Raw genomic sequence first — 27717 nt, forward strand, 5'->3', positions numbered from 1 at the left:
AAGAGCCTGGAATCGTCACAGAGCCACAGGCTTCAGACAGAATGTGGTGAGCAATGAGTGAAGCTTTAAATGCTGAGCAGTCTAAAGGAGATAAAGATATTTAAATTTTTGCAAAAACAAGGAGCTGTGACTTGGAGGGAAACCCCCCTGGAGTCTCATGAGATGACTCTCCTCGCTCCTAGAAGATGTGCAGGCTTTGCCAAATGGCACAGTGCCCTTTTATGTTACTTTTTTCCTGAGCTTTATCTTCAGCATGAAGCTGTTCGCTACTGCCAGCGGAGGGAGACGAGCAGCAGCTGTGGTGAGACAGCAATATTTTAATGGCATCGCAGATCTCTCAATGGGTTGTCGACCCTAGAGCAAAAACCACCGTAACCTCCGTGCGGGTGGAAGCAGCCACGCGGGTCCTCGCTCTCCTGCGTCTCAATACAGGAGCCGCTGCCCGCTGGAGTCGCCTGCAGCTGAGATGCAGCGCGTTTATCAGAGCGTCTCACACAGGCGAATACGCAGGCGTACATATGTGTCAACACAGATGCACACACATGCATATGTAAACACAAACACAAACTCACTCTGTCTGTGTCTCACTGAGTGGACAGATAAGAAAACGTGACATTATCTTTTTTTTTTTTGCTTGGTATGTCTGGGTATCTGTATGCACACACACACACACACACACACACACACACACATATACACACACACACACACACACACACACACACACATGTACACACACACACACACACACACGTACACACACACACACACACACACACACACACACACACACACACACACACGTACACTCATAGTGACTATATTTGTGTTAGATTGTGTGTGTGTGTGTGTGTGCTGGCTCATTATGTATGCAGTCTAAATGCTAATGTCATATCTGTCTTGATGACCTTTTCCACTTTTGTTGATGCCGCCGTGTTTTTATAAATCCTGGGCTGATATCCTGAGATGTGTAATTACTGCAGCACAGCAACATGCTGACTCTTTATTAGGTTTCTGACGATGGCTGTCTCGTCACTCTTGCACAGCGTGTGGAGGTGTTTGTGTGTATGAATACAGGTGTATATGTTTAGATGTATATCTGTCAGCGGCGGAGTCTTGTCTGAGGAAAAAGCAGAACTATCCAAATTAACTTAAAATGCAAATGAAGGCCTCTGAAATATTCAAAATACCTAAAAAAAATATAGTACGTAATGTTCTTGTTGAAGATGAGACACTCAACAGTCATCCAGCAGTCATACTATACACACTCGTAGAGAGAGAAAGAGGGAGGGGGTTGAGGAGAGCGAGAGAGAGAGAGAGAGAGAGAGAATGCCGGTGCTCATCTGATAAAGACAATGGATTCAGTGTTCCCTGTGTAATGTAGCTTGTATTTATGTCAGTTTAGCTCCACAATATCCCATTTCCTATCATGTTATTCATCTTCAGGAGCTTCTTGGAAATGATCTCATGGGGCTCATAAACTGATCCAAACCAGTCCTACCAACAGATGAATATAGGATTGAGTAGGATTTAACTCCTTTTCCCCGAGTTCGCTGTATTATTCCACATCAAGTCGAGGTAAGAATCTGGATCAGGTGTCTCGAGCGCAATACGCCTCCTAACATCTAGGACGCTAAGGTAGAGCAGTGGGGGAGAGAAAGCTTGTCACAAAGGTCTCTGTGCATACGTGATGGGATCAGGCTCAGTGTGTGTCGATAAGGATCACACTCCCCAGGTGGGACTCTGGGGAGGGGTTTAGACCAGAGGCCGTTTGATCTTAGCGGTTTTGCATAAAATCACAAGTTTCCTGAATCGAGCAGAAAAGAAGCTGAGCTAGCTAAATGGGAGGTGCTGCTGCATGACGGAGCGGACCAACACAGTCGTTTCATTCACTGTCCTCAAGATGCCTTTGACTGTGCCGCAATTACTTTACAGCCAGAGTGCTGTTAATGATGCTCTCAGAGTGCATGAGAAGAAAGATTCTTTCCTGTAATGGCACATTGTAACCGCACTTTCAAACATAGCATACACTCTAAGAGAGACTCTGACAGACCAAGTCCTGTGTGTGGAGGAGCTCAGATGGCAACAGCAATAATCGGCTATCACAGCAGCAATCGCATCGGAAACTAAAGTCATCGCTCTGCGGAAGAAGAGAGTCAGGCTCAGCTCCTCTTTGGAATGGAAGTTGAATCCTGAAATACGGAGGAGCGGCGCTCTAAGGTCCCCTGTGTCCAGAGCGGATCCACAGCCAACGCAGCAGAAAGCAGAGGGTGTGCCAGTTACGGAACGTAATTGCTACTAATGACCATTAGGAGTTTGGTTTTCATCCTCCAGGGGCTTCAGAAAAAGGCCCTTCGTCTTATCAGTTGATTAGAAGCAAATAGACGGGGGGCCGGATCCTGCATATTAAGTAAACGGGGGTCTAAAATGGTGTTGCTTTATCAGTGGAAAGCCTAATGGAGTGGCAGAGAGCTCATCCTCTGCTAATGTCTGAGCCACAACCAACGGGCAACTGCTCACATCACCCTGCACATGTCAAACACTCGTAACATTCTGTTCCTCTGGATGAAATTGTATCTGAAAAAAAATTAAGAAATATAAGAATTGTCTATCATCTTGAGGTTTGGCGTGCGTTTACTTTCCTGCTCCTAATAGCAAAACGCGGAGACCTTTGTTCGTGTTTCTAGCGAAGCCACTTAAGCTTTTCCAGCAGAAGTGCTGGCATCCCACTGTCAGACATGGCAGCAAAGTTGTTTTTTCCTCTCTGTCGATTCATTTGCATTATGCAAATGAACAATTGATATGGATCTTCTCCACTCCGATGAACATTTTGCACAGCAATTTCCCAAGCAAGTAATTACTTATTGACAGAATAATATTACACAGGAAAATGGTGCATAAAATGGCAAAGTTGTCTCTTATAAATGACAAAAATAATAATAACTACAATGGAATTTAGAAAACGTTGAATAGACATGCGATGGGACGGAAGATCTTACCACTTTACCACCACCTGTTGTGGCTGGTGGCTCAGCATATTAATGAAGCGCAAACATTATTAAAGTTACACATGCAGCGTCTCACCTCACTGCACGGCACAGTGAAGTCAAGCTGGAGAGATATCAGAGATGATCCATGTTGCAATGGAATATTTATGCCGTGCGTATCTTCCATGTCACAGTGGGTTGCAATGAGCGATAAAGCTTCCTCTCCGTTCTCGTACTCTCGCAGCGAGCAACCCAAACGCAAAGAGACGTCAAATTAGAAGAGATTTATTTTCTCCATTTTTTTTAATGTGCTCTGCGTGTATATTCATGTTATTCCATTCAGTTTTCTGATGCAATAGTGAACATTTGTGACATTCCAGCCTCCTCCACATCAATTTCCACTAATTTGGATTGAAAATCACAGCCTTGTTCAGTTTGTTTCAACAAATCTGCCCTCTATTGAATTATAAATCAAACGTTTGCTTCACATACTGTGCCAATGCTTTTCAGTTTTTTGTCCCCTAATGGGAGTCTTAAACAACATTAAGCCTTTTCAAAAAACATGCACCAGAGTGATCCCTGCTTACCTTGAAATACACCAGTCACCAGTGTCAATAAAGCAATTAATATCATCCTGCTTAGGTCTTTATCTGTCTGAGAACCATTATGCCTCTTTTCAATCATCACATTCATCATAATCTATCTCAACTCTGTACTTTGTATCCACCTTAATTGCAGAGAGAAATTGTTTCCCAGTGCGCTGATGCCTGTGTGTTTGCGTCAGCGCCATTCCAGCTCTAATATCAAGTATCCCGCGAGATTGGCACCTGGAGGAAAACAGAAAAGGGAGAATAAAAAAGGGCCGGTGTGCAGCTGCATTTTCTTCCTCAGTAATCGAATCCCTCAAAAGGGGTCCATTTTTCTTCATCTCCCCAGGTCCACAGGACCTTTAAACAGAGCAAGGCACCAAAAGAAGGCACCATAGAACACAATTATAATTCCAATATAGTCTTGTAAAGAAAATGTAAACAGATAGCCTGGCTGCAAAGCTGCCCCCATTTTCCCAGAAGACTGGTAATAAAGTAGAAAAGATGTAATAGTGGAAGAGGCTTTTTACCCCCTGTCCTTTTCTCACTCCAGAAATTGAAAAGTGTGGGTCTGTGAGATGGTGTTGGTGGAGGAAGGGATGCTGTGAGATTTATGAGAGATTTAAGAGAGAGACAGAAGGTTTGGCATTTTTTCTTACTTGAGGCGTTAATGCAGTTCTGCAAATGGGGTCTAATGTACGAGCATTGATAAGAATAAATGGCACACTGCAGAGCCACCCTGCATCCTTTCCAACAAAGCCACTGTGTGTGTTTGGTCCTGGGCTTAATTTCATAGTGCTTAGAGTGTCAGACATTGACAGGGGACACAAACAAGCACCCGCGACTCCCCGCAAATCTCAACAAGAGTAAATTGGTGGTGAATTTTGATTTGTAAGAGCGTGTTGCTTTCATTTTGGCAAATCTTGATTTCTCCAGGCAAGACATTTTCATCCCATAGTTGTCTCCTCTTGAATATTCTGTTTGTTGTGCTCTGTCTTGGGGGTTGCATTTGTTTTATGCTCGGTTTGTGTTTTTCCAGTTTATTCTCCAACCATTGGAAGACAGAAAAAAACAGCAGTAGGCTGCTTATGATAATTTCCTGGCACTGCTTGCAACTGTCCTAATAATTACTGATAGAGTGAAGCTTGGCACACAGCTCATGGGTTTGTGTGTGTGTGTGTGTGTGTGTGTCTGCGTGTGGCGCTCATCATCTGTTTGTAGTCGCTGTGTTTCACTCACTCATCCAGTCGTCTCTCTACAAATCCTTATATTATTTGTACTTCAGAATCATTTGTGAGGGCTTTTTTGTGAAATGTTGGTGAATCTCTGTTGAATGTTGTGTTGTGTGCGCTTGTTGTTGTCACATTCTAATTAAACGTGTGACATAACATGTTATAGATTGCCTGAGGATAATCTATAGCTTTCTTGTAACCTTTGCTGAATTCTTGTAAGTGAGTTCAATCATCACATCTTATGAACCAGGTTACGTCCTGGGCCAATAGGCGGCGCTTCAACAGGATGTCATCTTACATCTGAAACACTCATAAACACTCTTAGATTTGCATCCAAACAACCATCAGCCAGTCAGATTCTATATGTTAATTTCCTTCCTTTCTTCCATCTGAATTCACATGCATTATTGTATAATATATTTAAATTGTATATTCTCTTCTGCTCCTTAAACGCATTCAGAGGGTTTGAGCAGCCTCAGTAGAGTTATGGACTCTTTGACTGCTTTGTAGTTTCGCAAAACTTCCAGTCCAATTTACCATCATTCTTCCACATAGCGACAGTGAAAACCAAAGTCTGTGGCTGTGCGTCATGTGGGCTGTGTGCGAAGATCTAGTGCTGTGACCTTTCGTATTACAGTGTGAAGCCAATCTGCTGGAGTTACTCACTTAGCCTGGGAGAAGAGGCTCTTCTGGGGAGTTAGTGGGATGATTGTGATTGGCCGCACACTTTCCCACCGAGTGTAAATCACACGGCCGCCATGGAAATGCGTCCGTGTGAGTGCGTGTGAATTACTCCTTCATTGTTTGCACACTTGCATGGGTAGCGAGTTTGTCATCGCTCCGGACCGAGAGGAAGAAGACGCTGTGAGGCCCCCGACAACTATGGAGGAGGAGGAGGAGGGGTGTGACAGTTTAGTGTGAGGAAGAGGAGGAGGAGGATGGGTGGGGGGGAAAATGGCACGGCGGTGCTAGAGCTATAGTCATCCGTCTGCTGTGACACCCAGTGTGCGTGGAAGATGTCCCCAGGACTCGGCAAAGGCGGCAAGGAAGGAAGTGTGGCCGTCGTGGCGGAGGAGTGGGCGGCAGAGTGGAAGTGTCATCCTCTCTGTAAGTGTCACTCCGTCTCTGGTTGCCTATCCGTCTGTCTCGCGCACACGTCACATCCTTGCTTTCACTTATCTACTTTGCTCGCTGTCACACTGCAAACGTGCGCGCGTGGATATCGAGTTTTTCCTCTGCAGAATTCCACCAATTCTCCAATACTCTTTTACATGCGCAGGTTGTTAGCGGTGTTACCCCTACAGTCGCTCCCAGCGGGTGACGAACAGAGACGCAGAGACGAAAGAGGGGAGCCCAGAGTTGTTGTGATTTTAATGGCGCCTGCTTGCCAAGTGTGGTCATGAGCCTCCAGTGCAGAAACGAGGCCTAATCAAAAGCCCCCACACAGCGCGAGCGACGGCATCAAAGTGCATCTGCATGTACTGTATATAAGGCGAGGAATATACCCAACTTTATGATTCCTTCACAATTAAAGTGGCCGTGAGGATGCAAACGCACCCTGGGATGATTTCTCCCACTCCCGGCACCATTCACACAGACAACGACCACCTACTTCCAACTCGCCTGCTATGTCTCTGTGCATTATGTTTAAACCCTCAGGAGGTCCTGAGGAGGAGAGAGAGAGAGGGAGAGAGAGAGAGAGAGAGAGAGAGAGAGAGAGAGAGAGAGAGGAAGAGAGAAAGAGAGAGCTGAAGGGTGAATGTGGAGGGAAAAAGATGTAGAGGAGCTTTTGAGAGAAATGACAGAGAAAGAGCGAGAGAGATGCGCTGTATTTCACGCCGTTTCCTGTCTGTGGAGCCCTTTAGCACCCAGAGAGAGTGTGTTACCGCATTACGCATTGGAAAAATGGCGGCCCACTGCATTAAAAAAAGTATTTTTCCAGATATGTCAGCTTGACTCAAAGCAGGCAGCTGACCAAAGAAACTGAAAACACCAACTCTAATAATTTTTCACTTTGCTTAAGCAGCAAAGCATCCTGGGAAAGCTTGACTTTGCTCTGTGACACCAGAACGCTTTGCACTCTTTCAATCCATCTGCTGTTATGTATTTTTCCCCCCCATTTATTTATTTTTCATAAATATTTCATCGGCTGCATGCTCATCAAAAACATTTCCAGTGTAAGTAGCAAAGTCTCGGCGAGGGTGAAATTTATTTGTCAGTTTTATACTTTCTGTCTTCATTCTCCTCCTTCCCATTAGCAGATTGGCTACTCCAGTGCTGTTTTCCTGTCAGGGGAACTGCAAAAGCCAGCACGAGCCAGGATGAGGAGAATCACTTTTCAAGCTTCTCTCTGTTTTGTTTTGCAGCTTGTAAAAACACCAGGAGTGTATTTCTTAATGTAGACCCATGTTGTGTTTTCACAGCAGAGGAATGTGAGATGAGGTCACAACCACTGCAACACAAGGAACATTTCAATCAAACTAATTTATTTTGGAATTTGTCTTGAGTCAATGAAATCATTTTAAGCTTGAGGGTTAGGGTTAGGGTTAACCTACTCAAATTTTGAGCCTTTTTCACTCCAAAGTGGTGTCTACTGTCGCTGTTCTGGTGTGTGATGAGTTTAATGGTTCAATAGTTGTCTGAGGGCCACACACACACACACACACAGACACACAGACACACACACACAGACATACACACACACACACACACACACACACACACACACACACACACACACACAGAGTACACACCGACTTGCCTTGAAAGTTGTTAGGAGTGTTTCATCGACATTCTTTCTGAATACAAATTCCAAATTTTTCATTTATATACATATTCATCAAATTTGAATTTCCTTTTTTTATCTACTGTTTTTGAATCACAGCACAGCATTAATCGAGCAAAAGCTATACAAAATAGATCTCTGAAAGAAAGCTTTTAATAGATTTGTTTCTATTCCTAATAACTTGTGTACTTTGCATTTTCAGACCTAAATAAAACTAACAAAAACATAAATGTACAAAAACTAAAATTTAAATGAAAGTTAAAACGATGTCTACATGACGTCGCTCCAAAATGTGAGACGAATGTTAAGTTAAAGACAAGATGTTTTATTCTGAAAGTCCCAATCTGCTCTGCATGTGTAAGCATAAAGTATAATATGATTGCTTTTATATTTTCCATTTTGTCCTTTGGTCTCTCCTCCCAAAGCTGATTTGAAAGCGTCTCCGTTGGCCTCAGCAGACCTCCAGTCATCTGAGTTCTCCCGATATTTCCTCAGTGTCGAAAATCGAAATCTTCCATTTTGTTCGGAGCATCTGGCCGCTGTGGGGACGATTAAATAACTGCGAGAGCCCACAGATTAAATGCAGAGTTAAAGTTTTGCCTGTCAGAAGCCGTTAGAGATTATTCTTGATCTTGTTATATCCTTTGTTTTTCCATCCAACCATACAGACACTGCGGGTCAATAGGTTCGGCCACCCCGATTTCTGTGTGTGTAAGCATTTTCGCCAGCATCTGGAGTGACTAAATGGATATTGGAAGCTGTTGCCGGAGCTGAATGAGCGTTGGACAATGGTTGAGATTGATGAGTGTTTGGGCGCTTTCCCTGTGACCCCACCGCATCTGGCAGGAACAAAGTCAGGCAGGTGTGACAGCCAGCATCCATCTACTAGTCAGCTGTAATGGGGAGGGGGGCATTTGTGCAGGGACTCACACGCACAGATGCACGCACACGCACGTAAATGTTAACACACACACACACACAAGCACCGGTGCCTGTATTTTCCTTGTAATAATTTCCATGCATAAACATCAATGCAGGCACACGCATGTATTCATTCAGGCAGCCATACACACACATACCCCCCCACACACACACACACTTATACACACACACACACATGCATGCAGAGCTTTCCTGGCAAGCTCCGCTGTGCATCTTTCCAGGAAGGAGTAATCTTGCGTCCCTGACTTCCTTCTTCAAATGTCTGCGAGCCCTCATGTCTTATTATGGATGACAAATGGCACGTCGCACCAGTGCCATGTTCCAGACTTGTTAGCTCCGGACATGACAAGCAACACGTTTCCAGTTAACGGCGCGCTGCTCTGTTGGCTGAACACACTAGAAACACTCACACCGCCACCAGTGCATAGATTTGCAAACATATCAGGCCAACATTCTGCTTCAGCCAGTCAGCATCTGATGGGAAGTCAAACTTCCTCACTGATCAACCGCTACACACCAAGCAGAAGCCAGACGTGGAACGATTAGCACATTCATTCATTCAGTTTATAAACAATCTGTACATCAACATCAACTTTTCCTATCCATCTGCGATCTGAGTTTCTAATACTACAATATTACATATAATGTTTTTTGTGACCCATGATTGACTAAATGTAGTTTTGCGTGTACGTGTACTGAAGTACTTCAAAAATGTATTTAAGTGTAGTAGCCAAGTAGATTTATTCCGTTACTTTCCAGCCCTGACTGTCAATTCACCATCGTGTCTCTTAAAATGTCCAACACACACACAACTCTGTAGTAAAGCTGTCGGCAATAACACACGTACATGCATACATAATATACATCAAAGCAGACATTTATATGGCAAAATACAAGAGGATTCGGGAGTCTGGTCGTCTGTCTGGAGCGATGTTGACATTTGAGGGATGCAGTCATGCACGTTGTGTTCCGCAGTAAAAGCTTCTCTCCAGGCAAGAGAGGCCCCGTGCCACCGTCGTAAGAGAGCCTTTACTGCGTCAAGCCCGAGGCTGACCGGCTCCACCATCCAACCCCACGCATCCCTCATCCCTTCAGCTGGCACGGTAAAAAAAAAAATGACCAAAAAAAATACCCCCATGAGCCTCTTCTTCTTCTGATGTAAATCACAGGTAGGGGAAATGTGAGCCTGGCTTGATGCACTGGCACCGTGCCGTGAAATCTCTGTTGACGTTACTGACGGGCAATTCGGGGGAAGAAGACACCGGCGGAGAGCGGCAGAGAGGAGGACAGCGGTGTAGAAGGGAGGAACGACGGAGATGAAAACATTTAAGACGTGACTTTTTGACTTCTTCAGTTTTTGATTTCCTTTTCTCCACCGCCCAGTCTGTTGGACTGAACGCTTTCATCTCTATTCTAATTCTTACACACCTAGTTCTGATGGGTTTTGCCTCCGACACATACTGGGACATTCTTTAATACCCGGAAGGCCTAACCTGTTTTCTTACTTTTCGTAAGGTAACCTTTTAACAGACTAAGATCGATTTTCACAGCTCTGCAAGCTTTGTTATGTGATAGCGAGCGGCGGAACGATGAGGATAACTTGGAAATGAAGTGAAGGTAACAAGGGAATCAGGGAAATGGGTTATGAAAGCCAATTTCCATGCCCACACCCCCTCTCCCAGCACCACGGGGAAGAGTAAATGACTTTTGAAAATATTTAGTTGAACTTCATCTCAAGTACAGCAATCCAGAAGGGGTTTTGCATCAGTTTCTCTCGCTGCGCTTCGGTTTCCGTGCTGCAAAAGTTCACAGATCTAGCCAGCAGATATGATTATGTAAGTGAAAAGAGGCCTCCGATATTTGGCTAATGTGGCGGAGGAAACGTGGGGAAGATTTTTTGTCTGTGAGCGACGCCGAAAAGCGCTCGATGGTCGCCAGAGTGAGTGTGAAAGAAGGGATGAAAGGGAAGGTGTCATCACTCTGTGTGCTGAGATGACTCTGTCTACGGCTCTCTTTCTGCTACCTTCACCTCCTTTGTTCTCGCTTGCTCCCGCTCGCCCACCCTCTCTCGTCTCTGGGTCTGTGTGTCGCAGACATGATGCCGCATTATGCGTATCAAACACTGCGAGAGAGAGAGAGAGAGAGAGAGAGAGAGCGTGTGAGAGAGAGAGAGAGAGCTTGCAGTCGCCGTCCACCTCCAAGGTGATTTGACAGCTCAAAGCGATGCTCTGCGCATTTGCACATGCATTCAGACAAGCACGGAAGGCGGCGCGTTTCGCCAAAGGACCCCTCCTGTTGCTTTCACCGGTCTGAAGCCAATTGCCAAGTGCTTCTTCTACAGAGAAAATTGCTTAATTGTTTCTGCCACAGCCATGCTTCTGCTTCATTTTTCTCTCTTTCCTTCCTAATCCCAGGGAAAGGAAAATGGAGCTGTTATTTGCATGTCTAATGATACCCGATATCGCCAGCCTCTCAAAGGAGAAGGCACAGATGATTATTAATATCGCCAATAAAGCCCTCGTTTATAGTGCCTGTTGTTCTTAGGCGTGAGCAAATACTGCTTTCCAATACCTGCCTATTAAAAGCTGCATCCCACTGAGAGGATTTGCTGGCTTGGATATGGAAAGAAAGTGCAGCCGCTACGTCTTTTCCAGTTTGGGATGCCGGAATAAGCAACTGAAGAACCAAAGAATAGAATAAAATAAAATAAAACCAAAAATAAAGTTGCACTTGATTGATCCTTCTGAGCACGACATCGCTTCGCCTATTCTGAGAGGTGTTCCACGCACAGATCATGATCCTGTTTTGTTTTTTGGCATCAGTTTGTCTCGCCGCACTACTTATTCCTGTATTGTAAATTACCCGTAGGAGCGGATTTTGGCATTTTAAACCACAAATACTTTATCGATCACGGCCCGCTATACAGCATATAAGGCCGATACAGTAAGAACCCGCTGAGACAAACAAAAGTGCTTAGCTAAAGCAGAAGGAGCCCATTATTCCAGCCTCAGCCCGGAAAACTTATGCCTGCACGGATTTCTACAGCAGCAATGCATGGCTCTGTGACGCCGGCAGTTGGCATTGAAAGTGGCTAATTTGCAAGGCTTCTCAGGTTGAGAACAATGACTCTGACAGCTCCAACAGGCACTGTGAAGCACATCTGCATTTTACTGCAGGAATGCGCCCGAAAGAACGACTCTGGCACCGCATGTCTCCCAATTATGGAAATGTGTGTGCATATACATATATATGAAACAACTTCACTGAACAACCCTGGGAGAAACGGTGATTGGGAATGCAAAGAAATTCAAAATTCATGTCTATCCTCTGCAGGGTTTGTTCGCTAATTTTTATTTATTCTTTCTTTTTTCCTGGAAATCACTTCGAATCACATTTTTACCAGATTCACACAGAAACTTGGCGTGATCTCTCCTTCATCACACGACTTAACCGCTTCTTTCCATTTCCAGCTGAAGCAAATTTATCCTGACAAATTCACCAGTTGGCTTGTGTTGCCGGTGACGTTTAACAAGATCACAGGATCGCATGTTAGACAGATGAGATTGTGACGACGTTCGTTTACTCCCGTCGGTTCAGTCGCACGCGAGGAAGGAGGAAAGAAGAGGAAGAGGCAGAAGCAGGGCCTTGAGAGAGATCGAAAGAAAGACAGCGAGAGAACTGGGAGGGTTTAAACATTGAAATATGAATTACAAACTCGAGCAGCACCATCTGGACAGAGAAAACACACATCATATCGGCGAGCCGGCACATTGAATTAGACTTGCTACGGGATCCATCTGCACCTCATGAAATCAATCTCATTCTTTGATTTGATTAGGTCAGTCGCATAGAAGAGAGAGAAAACTGTTGTGCACCTTGATTATGCTTGTTTTGTTTCGCAGCACCCACCCCCCCATCCCTCACACACACACACACACACACACACACACACCCTTTCAGCATGCTGTGTATACCGATGAGTTTGGAGCCCACAGGTAGGCAGGGTAATGACAGCTGCACAGGTTAATGCCGAAAAAATCTCCCTCTTTTTAACACACAGCGTGCACGGCGGTGCCCCCCGTGGCCGAGCTCATTTGCATGTTTTCGCAGACACCTCGTCTCCGAGTTGTTTTTGCACATTTAGTTCTCTTTCTTGTTTGCTTGTTTGTTTTACCTCAAATCACACCGCGTCTCTTACACAAAAAAGGCTCGACTCGCGCGGCAGGACACTTCAGAGGACAAACAGAGGCGCTAAATATTGAAATTTGCAAACAGCAGACGTAATGGCAGCAGTAATGAAGTCGGGGTTGCATATAGAATCCAGTAAGTGTGATCTGACACTGAATTGTTTTGTTTTACTGTTTCCCGTTCTCTCTCTCTCTCTCTGTGCGTGTGTGTGTGGTGACACCGTAGCATGCGATGATTAAAATGCATCCTTCCATACGTCCCAGCTCGCAAACAAAAGGCTTTTCATGGGTGGCTAAATCTTATTGTGCTGCCCTGGTGTTCTAAAGGTAACAGCTTTGACTTTGAATTAATCTCCACAGCAATGCTGCGCCGGGGGCAGTAAACGCAAAACACACATGCCATCGCTCAAAAAAAAGAGCACGGATGGACACCAAACACATTAGCCCTGATTGACCTTTGTTCAAATTACACACCGATCCTGAGTCCCTTTCTTGTTTGTCTCATTAATTTGCAATTTTTTCAGGGTAAAAATAAAACCTAATGAAAGTATACGAAAGGAAATAGCGGTGCTGAGTATTCGCTCCTCACTGTGAGGGATAAAAGAGTCGTGGGGAGTCGCAACGCTAAGATGCTTTGATTGGAACGATTGTGCCTTTTCTGAGCTTTAGTTTAGTCAATTACCAACCGTCACCTTCTCTACTAACGGGGTCACGACACCATCTCCATCCCATCGTCTCAATAAAGGAAGACTGACTGAAGTGGTAATAAATGAACGAGAGGCGGCATGAATACTATGTCTGACCTCTCAGATGAGCTATATTGATTACTGCATGTTCTCAATGGATTCCAACAAATCCCAATGGCCTTTATCCCTTTGTGGCCAATAAAGGAGGACAACAATAGCTCGCATAGAATCTGGAGTTATATCTTTACCAGCAGCTGTGTGGAGAAATCTTCGCCAGGTCGTTTCAATGCGATTATCTTTACATTTCTCATCTGTGGAATCTATCACAGGTGCCGTGCTTTAAAACAGACATAAGGTTGGGATGAAACTCTTCATTTCAACCGGGGCTTTTCTTTTGGGGTGTGATGGATGCTTCGTTCTCATTACGGTCTCCTTCCGCTAAAGTCAGTTGTGGTTCACACCAGAAGGGAACTTTTCTGTCCAATTTGATAAAACGCTACGCGCCACAAGACAGACTGGAGGGAAAATGTTCCCAAGAATAGCTAAGTGTATCATATATCATGCATGGCGCCATCTGTTCCCTACATTCAAAATGTTATTGCAATATTTAGAATTACAGATTATTCATGTAGGTGTAATTAACAGGGTTGAAATCCAACAAATTGGAGGAAGCAACAATTAATTTCCAGATACGTTTGAGCAGAATCTGTCTGCAGTAACTATTTAGGATACGCTTGCCTCAGGGTGTACAGATGGGGAAAAATGGTGGCTCTAATTTTACCAGTTTTGGCAATGAATTACCCCCTGTTGATCCCTCATTACCACATGAAACCCTTTTAAATGACTTCTTCGGATTCGTTCTGTTAGACTGGGTCACATTATGAGGATAACTGGGCCATGATAACCAGCTGAGCTGTTTGAAGACGTTCTGGAAGAAGGTCGAACGTCTGTTTATTAACCAAAGGTGCCGCTGTATGTAAAATGTATAGATGGCGTGGCTTTAGGTGGGGGGGCGCCCATACATTTTACATTACAGCATGCATTCTACTCCATATTTAATGCATAACATGGTATTTTCCACCAGCATGAATGCTTGCCGTGGTCGTGCAACCTTGGAAGAACAAATGCATCATCTTCACAAGAACAAGCACAGCATTTCAAAGCAGCACAGCGATACATTATAAAGGACAAGGTGTGTTCATGCTGCTCTGTGTCTTTACCTGTCTGCATCAAGTTACATTCTATTATGATAGTAATAGTATAGTATCATATTTAGTCAAAAACTCAGATATAAATGTTCTTTGATGCTATTTCTGAAATTTAGAAAGAGAAAGAGATAGCATCCATGTTTATAGTATTTATAAGTTTTAAAAAAAGGTTCCCGAAATTACATATTTTATTTCAATATCTGCCAAAAAGAGAGTAAAAAAACGACATGTGTGTAAAATTGGGGGGGATTTTTTTTATTTTTTTAATATCAAGATACCACATTCCAATGTATCAATCATTTATTTAGTTGGGAAACATTTACTTTTTGTACTCTTTGCTGCTGGTTGACATTAATTCTGAAAGCAGGACTTACTTTACTTCTAAGTTACTAATTTTCCTGTGTACTGGAGGTGCTTGCCCCTGAATTTTCACAGTTCTAATGGTAGAAAAGACCATCTTTGACCCTTACCAAGGACGAACTGAAGGCAGATTTAGGCAAGACATTGTGGACGCACTGTGGGTGGACGACGGCTGACAAGCTGCATCACAGTGACAGGATCCCCTCCCTCTCTTCCCTTGTTTCCGTCTCTCTCTCTCTCTCTCCGCTCCTGCTGGTACACACACACACACACACAGACACAGGAGGAGCACATGTCCTATCTACCATTTGCCCTGACAAGGCGCAGAATCATTAGTTCCCTCTGTAGGGCTACACTTAAGTATGTGGAACCTCGGGCTGAGGCTGGCGTGTTGGAGGAGTAGAATCCGTAGAATCTTCCTCATTAGGACACAGTGATTGTTCAAGTGATTGCCGTAAAAGCTCATCTTCAACGGGGACTGACATATTTCCTCCTCCGCTGACAGGATAAGCAGTCCCATTCAGCCCTGATTGGGAGCTGTGGTTGGCAAATGGAGATGTGCACATGTATATGTGTGTGTGTGTGTGTGTGTGTGTGTGTGTATGTGGGGGTGTGCGCATGACAGAACCGGCACCAAGCTGAGAACGTGGCAAATGTACTGCCACAGAATAACTTCTCCAGTCAACCAGGGTTTTTCTTCATCATTCTTGAACTGCAGCTTCAGAATATATAAAGCAGATGTACAACGCTGAGAATGCGCTGTCATAACTCTCTCAGTCTTTACACTCTGCTCAACCATGCCGGTATTTCCTATACGGTATGTGGCGGAATTTGCTCTATAGCCATCCAGTATAGCAATTACAGCCTTTATTTTGAAATGTCATACCTTTAATTTGGATTCATTAACAACCCTGCAGACAGTGTATGAGTCGGTGGGAGGTTGGTGCATGATTGGCACGTGTCTGACCCTCCGTTAATGGGCTGAAGAATAGTGCGCTGCTGTTTTGTAACCACTGTCTGCGTATGATGACGGCTGTGTTGTTATCCATTATCTGCTCGTGTCCTCAATGCCACCGTCACAATTGTTGGTGTTATTTTAGTTGCCCGGGCAACTCGGTTAATGAAAGGGGACTGCAGACAGAGAGAGTTTTCTTTCTCCGCCTTCGGTAATTGTAGTCATCGAAGACCATTTTGGCACTCTGGTGTTAAAGGTGGTGGAAGAATTGGGTGATTGGTTATTTAGAGGACACACCACTATTAAGCCTCTACAAAAGCCTATGCAACCTCCCAACAATCAATGACTGTTTTACCATTGAATCAGATGGAAGAGGGAGATGCTCCGAAACTGAGCGGTGGATTTGTTCGAAAAAAAGTTTATGCTGATGGAATTTATCACGTGACCAATGTATTATTTCAATAACGATAAAATCTAAAGCAGAATCTAAGTTTTTTCGTCAATTGAACAAACACAGGACTGCACCTCCATTCACACTGAGAACGCCAACATGATATTCCAAAGGGGTAATGTAAAGACTTAAAATTCCTCATTTAAATTTAACCAATGTGACATTTTAACTTGAAATAGAAAAACATCTCACTGAACCACTACCAACATTGGTGCACACTGAGTGAAAACAGGCCTATTATTTGAGGTACTGTCTCTTTAACGCATCAGATGCTGGAAAACACTCGCTTGTCCCGTCTTGTACTTTCGTGAGAGTTTTTATTCTGTTGTTAACTCGCAGATTTCACCACTTGATGATGCTGAAACACCTCTAACTATGTCTTCGTTAAGGCTTTTACATTGACATTATAAGGGTATGCATTTGTAGATCGAATTGCATGCACTTGTCGGATTGATAACTGCATCCTGACTATCTGTTCTGAGAATGTAACACTCGAAAGAGGAATAACGCAACCGCACACATCTACTGTATATACACACGTAAAACACAGGCAAACACAAAGATAAACAGTCATATGTGTCTCACTTCTACGCATGCTGATACCCACCGAGAGTCAAACGTAGGACTCGAAAAAAAATGACAGACCATCATTAATTCTGGTCTCATTTAAAGAGTTTCACAGTGTGCAGGATGTTGCGAGGCATTTGTGTTAATGAGCTACATCATTCATGTAAAATGATGGCACAATTAGGAAAACAAAAGTGCAAGGTGTGACAATTTAAGTGAATGTGCTTTGTCAGTGTCTGCAAACAACACCTTCGAGACAGTATATGCATAAAAGGCATCTTATAAAAACATAGCAGGGGTGTGTGGGGCGGGGTGTGGGGGTGTTGGGGGTTTAGAGGTCGGGGGTGTTTTCGTGGACAGATTTTTTGCCTTCCCATTCTGCACCATAACCACACTCCCAAGGGTATCTCAGGAGAAACACCGTGGCAGGAAATTGAAATTAAAGCTGCTGAATACAGATGTTTTGATCTGTGCCTGTGTGCATAGTTCTGTGTGTGTGTGTGTGTGTGTGTGTGTGTGTGTGTGTGTGTGTGTGTGTGTGTGTATGCATGCATGCATGCGTGCTTCCTTGCTTGCTCGGCACTGCGTGTTTGGGAGAGGCGAGTACATTAACAAAAATAAATATAAACCTGAAAGAAACGGGGGGCTGCCAGCCGGTGTCACGTCAGCCAGACGGAAATGAGAAAGCGGCACAAATTCAACAAATGTTCAAAGCGCCTCAGCAGGAGGATCAGGAGGTTGATCCGAGAGGTGACTAACAGTAGAAGAAGAAGCGCTTCTCTGGTAGTCGTCTGCTTCCCTCACGCCGGCATCCCTCCCTCAGACCATCTTCCCCTCCTCCGGCCATCCTCCTGCCCTTTGTTTCTCTTTACCTTTTATCATCGCCTCCCTCTTTCCCTGAAACCACTTTAAACAGCCGACAGGTTTCCCCCCTCGGTTCTTTGTGTCTGCAGATGTTGCAGTGGTCCTCCTGTAGCATTGTCAGAGTCATTAGTTATACTCAGTCCGTGCAGCGAGAGGCAGCCGAACGCTCAGCCTAGCGCATAATGCCGCTTTTGGTGAACTAATGAAACTGTAATTACAATTGTAATGAGAAACACGCAGTGTCGTCCAGTAACTTTGGAGGCTAGTTTATTTGTGAGCATGAATCACAGTGAGCAGCGTTTCCTCTTGAATATTTTATGGATCCTGATGCTTCTCTGCTTTAGCCATGCTATGGAACACACATTTTAAAGCACTTCCAGCTTTGTAGTTTTGTGAATTTCGTACTGCAGGGAGCAATATCTACCACGAATGCATATCGGCGTGATGTATTTGTGATGTATAACGAGGAACTATGTAGGCTAAGGTCCATTTCCTGTGCTACTTACAAAGTTATTGTCCCCAGTGGGCCTCATTTAGCAAAGTGTAGGGCTATGTTGAGCCACGTTTTGTATCCCTGCTACTCCACTTGCTGCAGAAACACATAGAGCCCTCTTGTCCAAACTGCAGTGTCCTCACATTAGAGTCATATTGTACACTTATCTGCATTTATCCTGTGAAGACATCTAAAAATCTGCTGAGCGAATATGCCTGCATTCGTTAGATCTGTCATTAGATCAAACTCACGACTCTGCTGCCACCTCTTAACTTTAACCCCTTCTTTTTCTTCTTCTCCGTTCCAGCTTCACACAGATTTGGATGTGGGCGGCAAGCGCATAAAGTATGTCCTCGCTGGCGAAGGAGCGGGAACCATCTTCGCCATCAACGAGCTAACAGGCGACATCCACGCGATGAAGAGGCTGGACCGCGAAGAGAAGGCAGAGTACACACTCACCGCCCAGGTCGTAAACGCCGACACTGACGAGCCTTTGGAGCCGCCGTCCGAATTCATCATCAAAGTTCAGGACATCAACGACAATCCGCCGCAGTTCATCGAAGGCCCGTACCGCGCCTCCATTCCAGAAATGTCTGCCGTCGGTGAGTCACACTGCGCCTCACTCCATTTCTTGGTCTCTCCTGCACCGTACTCAAATGAGTGTGGGGTATTTCAGAGATGGGTGATCTCTAACGGGCTATTGCATGAGAATAATGAGAGAATAAGAGCAGGAGGAGATTGGTGTGCCTATTTATATGCCTGCTTACACAATGCATCTCAAATGAAAACACAAGACTGATGAATCACTAAAGCGTTTCCCTTAGCTCACTAATGACTCTTCACAAGGTGGATCAGCATCAAAGCACTTAGTGACATCACATGTGTCACACAATAGATGAGTTACCAAAGCAGCAATGCAAACTATGCCATAACAAACTATACAAAACAGAATTGTATCTGTGAACATTTTCATCAGATCTGGGATGATGAGACAATAGTCCAAGCCTTTGATCCCAACCTTAAAAAACGTATGTATGTAGAGGATGATCCGAATATATCCTCCTGCGTTCGTGTTCCATCCAGCTGAGCACCTTTGGCTATGACTCAGAGGATCTTGAGGATGTTGTCTGAGGACACTCACACTCACAGAGCTCCAGCTACGTGCCTCCGCTGTATGTCCACCACTCTCACAGAGCTGAGCTACGCAAAGAACTGCAGTCGCATCCAGGAAACTAATAATACTTACATAAATTACAGAAAAAAACAACAAAAACATAACACAGCAGAGAGGCTTAATATCCGTCACGGTGGAAAACGTCTTTGCACATGCTGGAGATTTGAATCAGAAAATGTGTTTTAGTGAATTGCAAGAGGCAGTAGAAAACTCAATTAAAAGCATATACATCATTTGCATGTACTTTCACAACCTATTAGCACCACGTTGTCTGTTATTCTGGGAACACTGACTGCTACTAATTGCAACAACCTCTAATATTCCTTTTTTCACTCTCTAGCCCTCACAAACTGACACAAAAACTATAGCAAACACTTTGCATTTAGCAGTATGCTGATGTATTCATGTATTCACATTCTTACCCCGTCTATGGATTTTAATAACCACGGCGTGATCACATAATTCAAGCGTGCAGCTCATCCAGGAGTGGCAGGAGCCTGCGACTGCATCTATACACTGCATCTTTTTCAAGGGAGTCTCGCCGCTGACCTCCAAGCAGCAGGAGTCTTGTAGAAAATGTTTCCAACGGTGGCAGGAAGGAGATCAGAGATTGTCTTTATGCCATTTTGACATTGGAGGAGTTCAGCGAGGTTGGGGTCTGTTGTTGGGCGGCATCAGCTTGTTATTATGATTCCTCATCCAGTTTCCTCTTGTTACCTGTCGTGAAGCTGACATAACGCACCAGGGCAGATGGTGTTCAGTATGTAGTGGAATCTGTTTGGTGAATCCCATCTGTAGGTTGCAGCTTTTGCATCATTTCTTCAGCTCTCTGCGTTCGTTTGGACTTGTTCTTATTAGCTGCGGTAGAAAGGAGCAGAGGAGCAAAACACAAATGCAAAAGTAACCACACAAACAAAGACAAACAGTGAACTCTTGTGTGAACTCGCTTATTTGATCCCCACTGCTCATTGTTTGGATCTCAGCTGTAATGCAGCCCTCTAAGGGCTTTGTCAGTGCAGTGCAGGAACAGAGCATCCTGATGCAGTAGAGAGCAAAGTGGTGGTTGACAGCACTCTATAATTTGCCAGTGGGAATGCTGCATAGGAAATAGAAGTCGGCATCTCTTTGTTGATTGTTGTTCCCTTTTTGTCACTGCTGATTAATTAAATATTCACGAGCGCCCAGTTGTTTGCATGAAAGAATTTTCTTTCCATGAGTTATTTTCATCTTGTTAACTTTTTACATGTGCAGATTTATGGAATGAAACCAAAGCTTCGGACAAACAAGCAGCGTTTCTAGCGTCATTCTACTGTGACCTTCAGATCCATAAATCATGAGTTCCCTCTTTTTTTTTACAGAGGAGGTTAGACTTTATCACAGTAAAATGAGAATTTGTGCGGTGGATTACTGAAAGTGTGTTGAGCAGTGAGTGACTAATAAAGTCTGCAGGAATGGCCGAGGAAAAAAAACCTTGATGTGAGGTCTGCTGCGTATGAGCAAATCTCAATAATAACACGGAACTGAAAAGCATTAAAAAGTAATTACGGTACGTGACTGATGCCGCAATACGCCTGGCCGCCGGTTCATCCAATGCTGAGTGTGCAGTATTTATGCACAGCGTGAAGCCACCTGCATCAAATAATCAAATATCAAACTCGGAGCGTAACAAGCCGGGATCTCTGGGCGGCCTTATCCACTCGCAGAGCTCGTCAGCTTCATTCCCGACTTGATCAGTGTCTTGGCGGCTCCTCGCTGCTATCGAGCGTGTATTTGTGTGGCATCAGCGAGACTCGGGAACAAATATCAACAGCCACCTTTTATCTGTCAAGGACTACAGCTAGATAGAATCCCCCTCATTGAATGTCACCATCCCCCATAGGAAGCCGGTCCCCACAGCCGGATGAGATATGTGACATGGGCCACTGAGGTCGCCATGTTTCCTGTGTGCGGAGGAGCATCGAGGTTAATGGGAAATGAAGGAGAGAGACCTTTTGTTCTTCCTTTAAAAGGCCCAGTCGGATAAGACGTGTGGCTGCCTCTGACTTTTCTCTGACTTTCCTTTTACTGAAAGAAACACAGTGTCCAGCCTTTTAATTGTTTAATGGATTGTTTCTCACCGTGCTACAGTGTCCGCGGTGACAGGAAGTGGCGGGCAAAGGTGGTGCCACGGGGCTGATGGCACTATCACAAGGCGGTTTGATCTCATTTGTAGTGTAACCAGGCAAGGTGGCGCTGTTGTCAACACATATTTGTGAGGGGTGAAGGACATTACACCCAGAGGTATTCAAGTAGCCAAAGTACTTATTTTGAAGACTAACCCTGTCAGAGTGTTCAAGCGCTGGTGTATTTACATGCATTTGTTACATGTGCACTAATGAAAATCCTAAATTTAGCTGTTTTACAGTGTAAACCTCCATCTGTGGAGAGATAAAACATAAAAACAACATAAAAAAATTGGAATTAAAAATGTAAATCCGGGAAATGGAGATGCAACATCGTCCAATTATTTGATCCATAAAAAGTGATGAAAACCCTTTGGATTTTAAAGGTTTTTGCTTCGCTTTAGCTGGTGAGTCAGTGCTGTCTGAACATCGCCTCTCTCCGAAACGCTTCGATGTGCCAACCAGCCAAAACCAGGCTGAGCTAAGAGCGCTTTCATCTGGCAACAGCAGCGACTTACCAGGTCGACTGAGTCTGCAAAGTAACCAGTCCCTGCACCCTTACCCTTACTTAACCAAGAGTTGCAGAAATCCTGCCTCTATATCCTTTAAGCAAATTATTTTAATTGAAGGATAATGATGTGAAATCATTATCCAAGTTAATATGTGATCTCTTCTTCTTATACTCTACACGTCTCCACGTTCCCTCTATACTGTTTGTAATATTAATATATTCAAAACGTAATTATGTTTCAGTGTCATTTCCGTTCAAAGTGAGCACATTGTGGAATTCTGCCTCTGATTATAATTCATTTGCATGGATTGCACAAATCTCACAGGATTAGCGGATCCCGTTTTCCTGTTAATGGGGTCTTCGACTTTAAGGCCACTACAAGCTGACTAATTCCCCCTGTATGTCTGTCGACCATATGCCGGAATTATGAGGCTCTGTTACCCTTCGGCAGCTAACAAGGGGGTTGTGATGTAGTTGAAAATTCAGCTTGAAGTGACAATTCAGGTAATTAGGTGGAGGTTGTGAGACCCTCCTCCCAATGCTGAGAGGGGGTGCGAGTGACAATAATTGCCACACTGTGAAGCAAACTTGCTGAAAGTTGTTTAGCCGGATGGAACTGGTGCGCGTGGCGTCCCTGGAGGCTTTGGCTGTGCCTGCGCTTCATTATCAGGCCGATTAATAAACGGGCGTGTAGACAGATGGCGCGTCTCGTCCTCACACAGGCCCTGCTCTCTGAAACCCAGCAAAATGAATACCTGTACGGAAGCGTGGGGCCTCGCCAAATGTGTCAAGATCTGCTAAATTGGTGCGCAGACATAAAATTGAAGTGACATTAATAGATTACCTGCAGTTGATTTGCATTTTCAGAGTTATTATGGTCGTGGGTAACAGGACTAACAGGCACAGCCGTCCATGTAGGGCCTTAATGATGTTTCTGATTACGCTCTCATCACTGCCGGCAGCTGGGAAAATAAGTAAAGGCTTGTCATCACACATTTGGACGATAAATGAACAGACTCGATCAAGGGGAGACATATGCAAATCAGCGAGATGCAGAACTTTATCAGAGCTTATCAGCTTGTGCTGCCAACATACAGCAGAACCCTCAGCGTGCTCACAGATGAATTAAAGCCTGTATAGATTTTTAAAAGCGATACATAATAATACATGAGACATTGCATTGCTAACCATTGCTGAATGTCATCGAAGTGTGTCTGTGTGTGTGTGTATGCATGTGTGTGTGTTAGCGTGTCTGTGTGCATGTGTGTGAGCGTGTGAGGGTGTGTGTGTGTGTCTGTCAGTAAATAAAATTCCCTGATGTAAGTCGAAAAGTCAATAATATGATTTGCTGTAGTTGTCCCGGCAGATCTTAAGGTTTTAACTGCAACCTCTTGGGATTTGCTCACTAACACTGGAATAAACATCAGAAAATGATTTAAAGCAGAATTCAAACGCAGTATATTATATTAGCAATTTCGCTCCACCAACTATAATATCTCATATCACATATATGAGAGGCCAGAGTGCCTAATTAGTGTACCTTTATACTTCCAGCACTTTCGCTCTATTTTTTTCTACACGTTGCATTTTTTTCAGATCAATACAAGGAAAGCGGTGCTATTTCAAGAGCATTTCATGCTCCACTTGGGCCAGATGTGCTATAAAAAAACCTTCCTTGATATACTCAAGAATATTGTTGTATTTGCTGATCTTACTGTAAATCTTGGTCTTGGAAAGTTGGAGTGTGAGTGTATGAAATGCAGTTTAACATGGACAAACCCCCAGCACCATTTCAGGGTCACAGCATCCCACATGTAAAAGAAGCACATTTATAGTCCATGTTTTATCTGGTGCTGTCTGTGGAGTAAGAACCAGGGCGTCTGGTGTTTGTGTCTCTCTCCTCTCTCATGATAAACTCTGCTCTGCAGCTTGGCAGATGGGCCGAGTGGCAGGGGGCCCCTGGCCCTTTCACACGGTGGGCAGTCGGGCCAGAGCCTGGCCAGTGTTGGGCCAGGGCACATCTGATGAGCAGGCTCCCGAGCTGGGCAGGGACGGGCAGGCCGGGGGCTGTGGTGATAGTGGTGGGTGGCTCACAGTCTGGGCTGAGGTGAGGGGGGTCAGAGTGGTGAACCTGGCCAGGCCTCTGATGCTCTCAAGCCTGTCTAAGTGCCAGGCTGCTTGTGTGCCAGCCTGCCCTTTCTGTGGCCGTGCTAAATGGGGATAGGACAGGCCTCCAAGGCTGAAAGGGTTTAACTGACACGCTGGAGTTGTAAATAACCTTTGAGTCCTATCTATCTCACCTCATTTGGCAACAGCATCTGCCCTGGTGTGCATGTGCACCAATGTGTGGGTGTGTGTAGCACAAACACTGTGCATATATGATGAAAACAGTCAGATTATCCACCAGGAGGGACATATGACGTTCAGAGGTAAAAAGCAAAACAAAACACCCAAAAAGAAAACATGCACATACATTCTCTGCTATCAGACACAAAACACACATTACTAATTCATCAAATGTTATTTATTATCCAATGTACCTCTGCATTATGTATGTAACATCATCAGTCATGTTCAGCTGCGGTAATGTAAGACCTTTAGAGCCTCCAGGGGCATTTATTTTTTTCTGGCAAATGCAGGCAGGCCTCTGTAGCAGTACACACCCCCGTGTGTGTGAAAGCACGCACATTCCAGTGTGTCTCATGTGCACACATAGATCACACAGACACAAGAGCATATAAGTGCACGCATACACAATATGTGCTAGAACACATACCTTTCCGACGCACCGTCTTTGTTAACATAAATCCAGCGTGCTTGTAAAGATGCTATTGTGTCGACGTAATTTGTCCCCGTGCAGCCCACAGAGACTCATACTCGCTCTCTTTGTGCCTCCCTTTCTCTTCTCCCTTGCCGTCTTTCTCTCTCCCTCTCTGTATTTCCCCCTTCCTCCTTCTCTTTCCTTGCATGCTTCTCTTTTGCAGAGCTAATGCTCCCTCTCGCTCTTCCCTTGAGGCAGAACAAAAAGTAGCTGGCTTCTAGGTAATGAAGCCCTTCAATGTGATCTGCATAAGATTGCCTCCCTTGCTGGCCTGGCTGCCTAGCCCCGATGAATAGCAAAAGACTCTCAATGAGACTAAGGACAAAAAGCAGCCTTCTCCTTACCCACAGTGTCATTTCTCAAACAAAGTCACCCCTTTTTTTTCTTATGCTGTGCCCATGAAGTAGAAAGGGAAGAAAAATGAAACCTAAAGAGGTGAGGTAAATGACAAACAAAGTTATTGAAAGGGAAGGTAAATGAGAGGAGGTCTGTGTGTTTCTGTGTGCACGTATGCCTACAAGCTGGCGCGTGCCTGTTTTTGTAATGATGAGGAGGAGACAGATTTGAATAGCCAAGGCTGTCGCTAATGCCCTCTGTGCTGTCACACTGAGTGGATGTTATTAAATGGATTTCATGCAACAGGGTCAACAGTACAGCACAAAGCATAAGGAATGAAGCAAAGTTTGTAAAAGTAATTTATTTGTCCTAATGCAGCTTGTTTGTGTCACTGCAGTGGCTGCTGAAAGGTTTGATTTAAATGTGAAAAGGGGAACTTCAGGTAAAAGTTTCAGGTAAAAGTCCTGCTCTTAGTGAAGAAACGCTGTGCATGGGTTTAGCGGCCTTGAAATGCACAGAACACTCATCTTTCGCTGTCACGCTGTCACACACTGGCGATCACTGTGCCAAGGTCAGATAATCAGCCCAGAGTGGGACGCAGCAGCCTAACTTCTGCAGGATTGCAGAGGAGGCCGGGCTCAGCGTGGCATTGATGCACACTGCAGTGCACCCTGATGGCTGGCGGTAGTGATTTGGTACTATAGTATAGTATAGTGCAACCTTGAGTGATTGTATTACATTTTGATTCTTTCAGATAAAGCATTCATGTTTCCGCATTTGGTGTCAGGGAAGGAGAGCTCCACCAGCTACAAACAGGCAGGTTAATCAGGAGTAATTTCGAAGGTATTTGATGCAGGGAGGATTCTTGTTTATGGTAAAATGGAGTCAACCAATGCAATCCTCTGTATGTATGTTAGAGTCACAAACTACAGGAATCAAATCAAATCCACGTATTATATTTTCCCACTCGCTATGTGATGTGAAATATCGATTAGCTAAGAATCACAGGTGTGAAGTTCATACCTCTATGGCAATTAATTATACATTTCATAGGGCGATGCACTATGAAAAGAATCAGTTTCTGTAGCAGGGGTGAATATGTTCCCGTCTTCCTCCATGCTCCTATACGTGTAGATTAATTTACACATACATGGTCGACAACCTTACGGGCAGCACTATATATTTAAACTGTAGGGTTGAAATAATTGTTTGTTCCAAATATATGGGCGACCGTCTATATATAAAAAATTTCGATCATGAACCTAAATGTGTCACCCAGCAAAGTAGATTAATGCTTTTTGATTTTAAGCTTTCCATCATGACTCTACTAGTATTTTACATCTGTTAAACACACAGTTTACCTGCAAAAACAACTGGTTCAGCTCGCTGCAGTCATTAGGTTCGTTGCATCCGTATCATATCTCACTGCAGATTGTTCTGATGTAGCTTTGGGGTGAAATATTCATTTACACACTCACATATTCCTTCTCATACTCCAGCTGCATATCAGTTCCCCATACACTGCAGATGACACGGCGGATTGGGATGATTTGCTCAACTTCTGTCTGCCTCCTGTTTCGCTACTTCATCATTCATGTGTACAGAACACAGCTGTGTGACTTTACAGGTTTAGTCTAAGATCGGTTAAAATTCTGAGAAAAGGGCAAAGTCACAGCTCTTGAAGAAACGACGGCCCTTCTCCAAATCATCCTCTGCTCACCTTCCATTTGGGAAATTTGAATGGAATAAAATGTGAATGTTGTAGAGGAGGAAACTGTTATTAACCTTTGAACAAATAAGACTGTTGGAGTTCAATTTTATGAAAATCTACTCTGCTAGTGGTTGGCAGGGGAGTTCTGTTTTTTTATGGGTTTTTTTTTTTTTTAAGGAAATAGATCAACCCTCTAATACGGCACTCACTTGAAACGTGTTAACATGATTTGGAAAGTGCAGAAAATACTGAACTTTTCCGTGTGTGTGAGTGTGTGAGCGTGTGTGTGTGAAATGTCAGTATAATATATCAGGCAGAAGTGACAAGGGAGTGTTTGGAGTCATGTTGGTGAGTGGGAAGTCCTCTATGCATCGTTGCAGGACGATCCAGGGTTCCAATTCACACCTCAGACTTGGCAAATGCTTACTTACATGGGCAGAGGTGCCAGGATGCTCGCTCATACATACAGTATTTTTCAGTTTTGCAATTAATTATTCATGAGGACGGTTGTGGATATTTCATGTTTGGTTGTAGGGACTTTTTCTTTGCACTTTCCTGACCTGTATTTAACCCCTGCACGTCATTCCCACTTAGACTGAGACTTTTTCATGAAGCTTTATGACTCTACCAAAAGTCATTGTGTTTGTTTGTTCGTGTGTGTGTGTGTGTGTGTGCATTTGAGTGTGGCCTTTTCCTTC

The 27717-nt window shown here is 44.2% G+C and overlaps 1 protein-coding gene across 2 annotated transcripts in view; it reads left to right on the top strand.

Annotated features, from left to right (window-relative positions):
* The window catches only part of cdh8 (cadherin 8), a 77717-nt gene that overhangs the window by 10646 nt on the left and 39354 nt on the right, over positions 1-27717 (top strand). For both annotated transcript variants that reach the window (XM_076155856.1, XM_076155855.1), the window contains exon 2: positions 18612-18906. In XM_076155856.1, the coding sequence (XP_076011971.1) occupies positions 18612-18906 (295 nt within the window). The remainder of the gene's footprint in view (positions 1-18611; positions 18907-27717) is intronic.

This window comes from Genypterus blacodes, unplaced genomic scaffold (genome assembly GCF_046128005.1).
Source record: "Genypterus blacodes isolate CSIRO-AG114 ecotype Tasmania unplaced genomic scaffold, CSIRO-AGI_Gbla_v1 ptg000067l_1, whole genome shotgun sequence".
Taxonomy (NCBI): domain Eukaryota; kingdom Metazoa; phylum Chordata; class Actinopteri; order Ophidiiformes; family Ophidiidae; genus Genypterus; species Genypterus blacodes.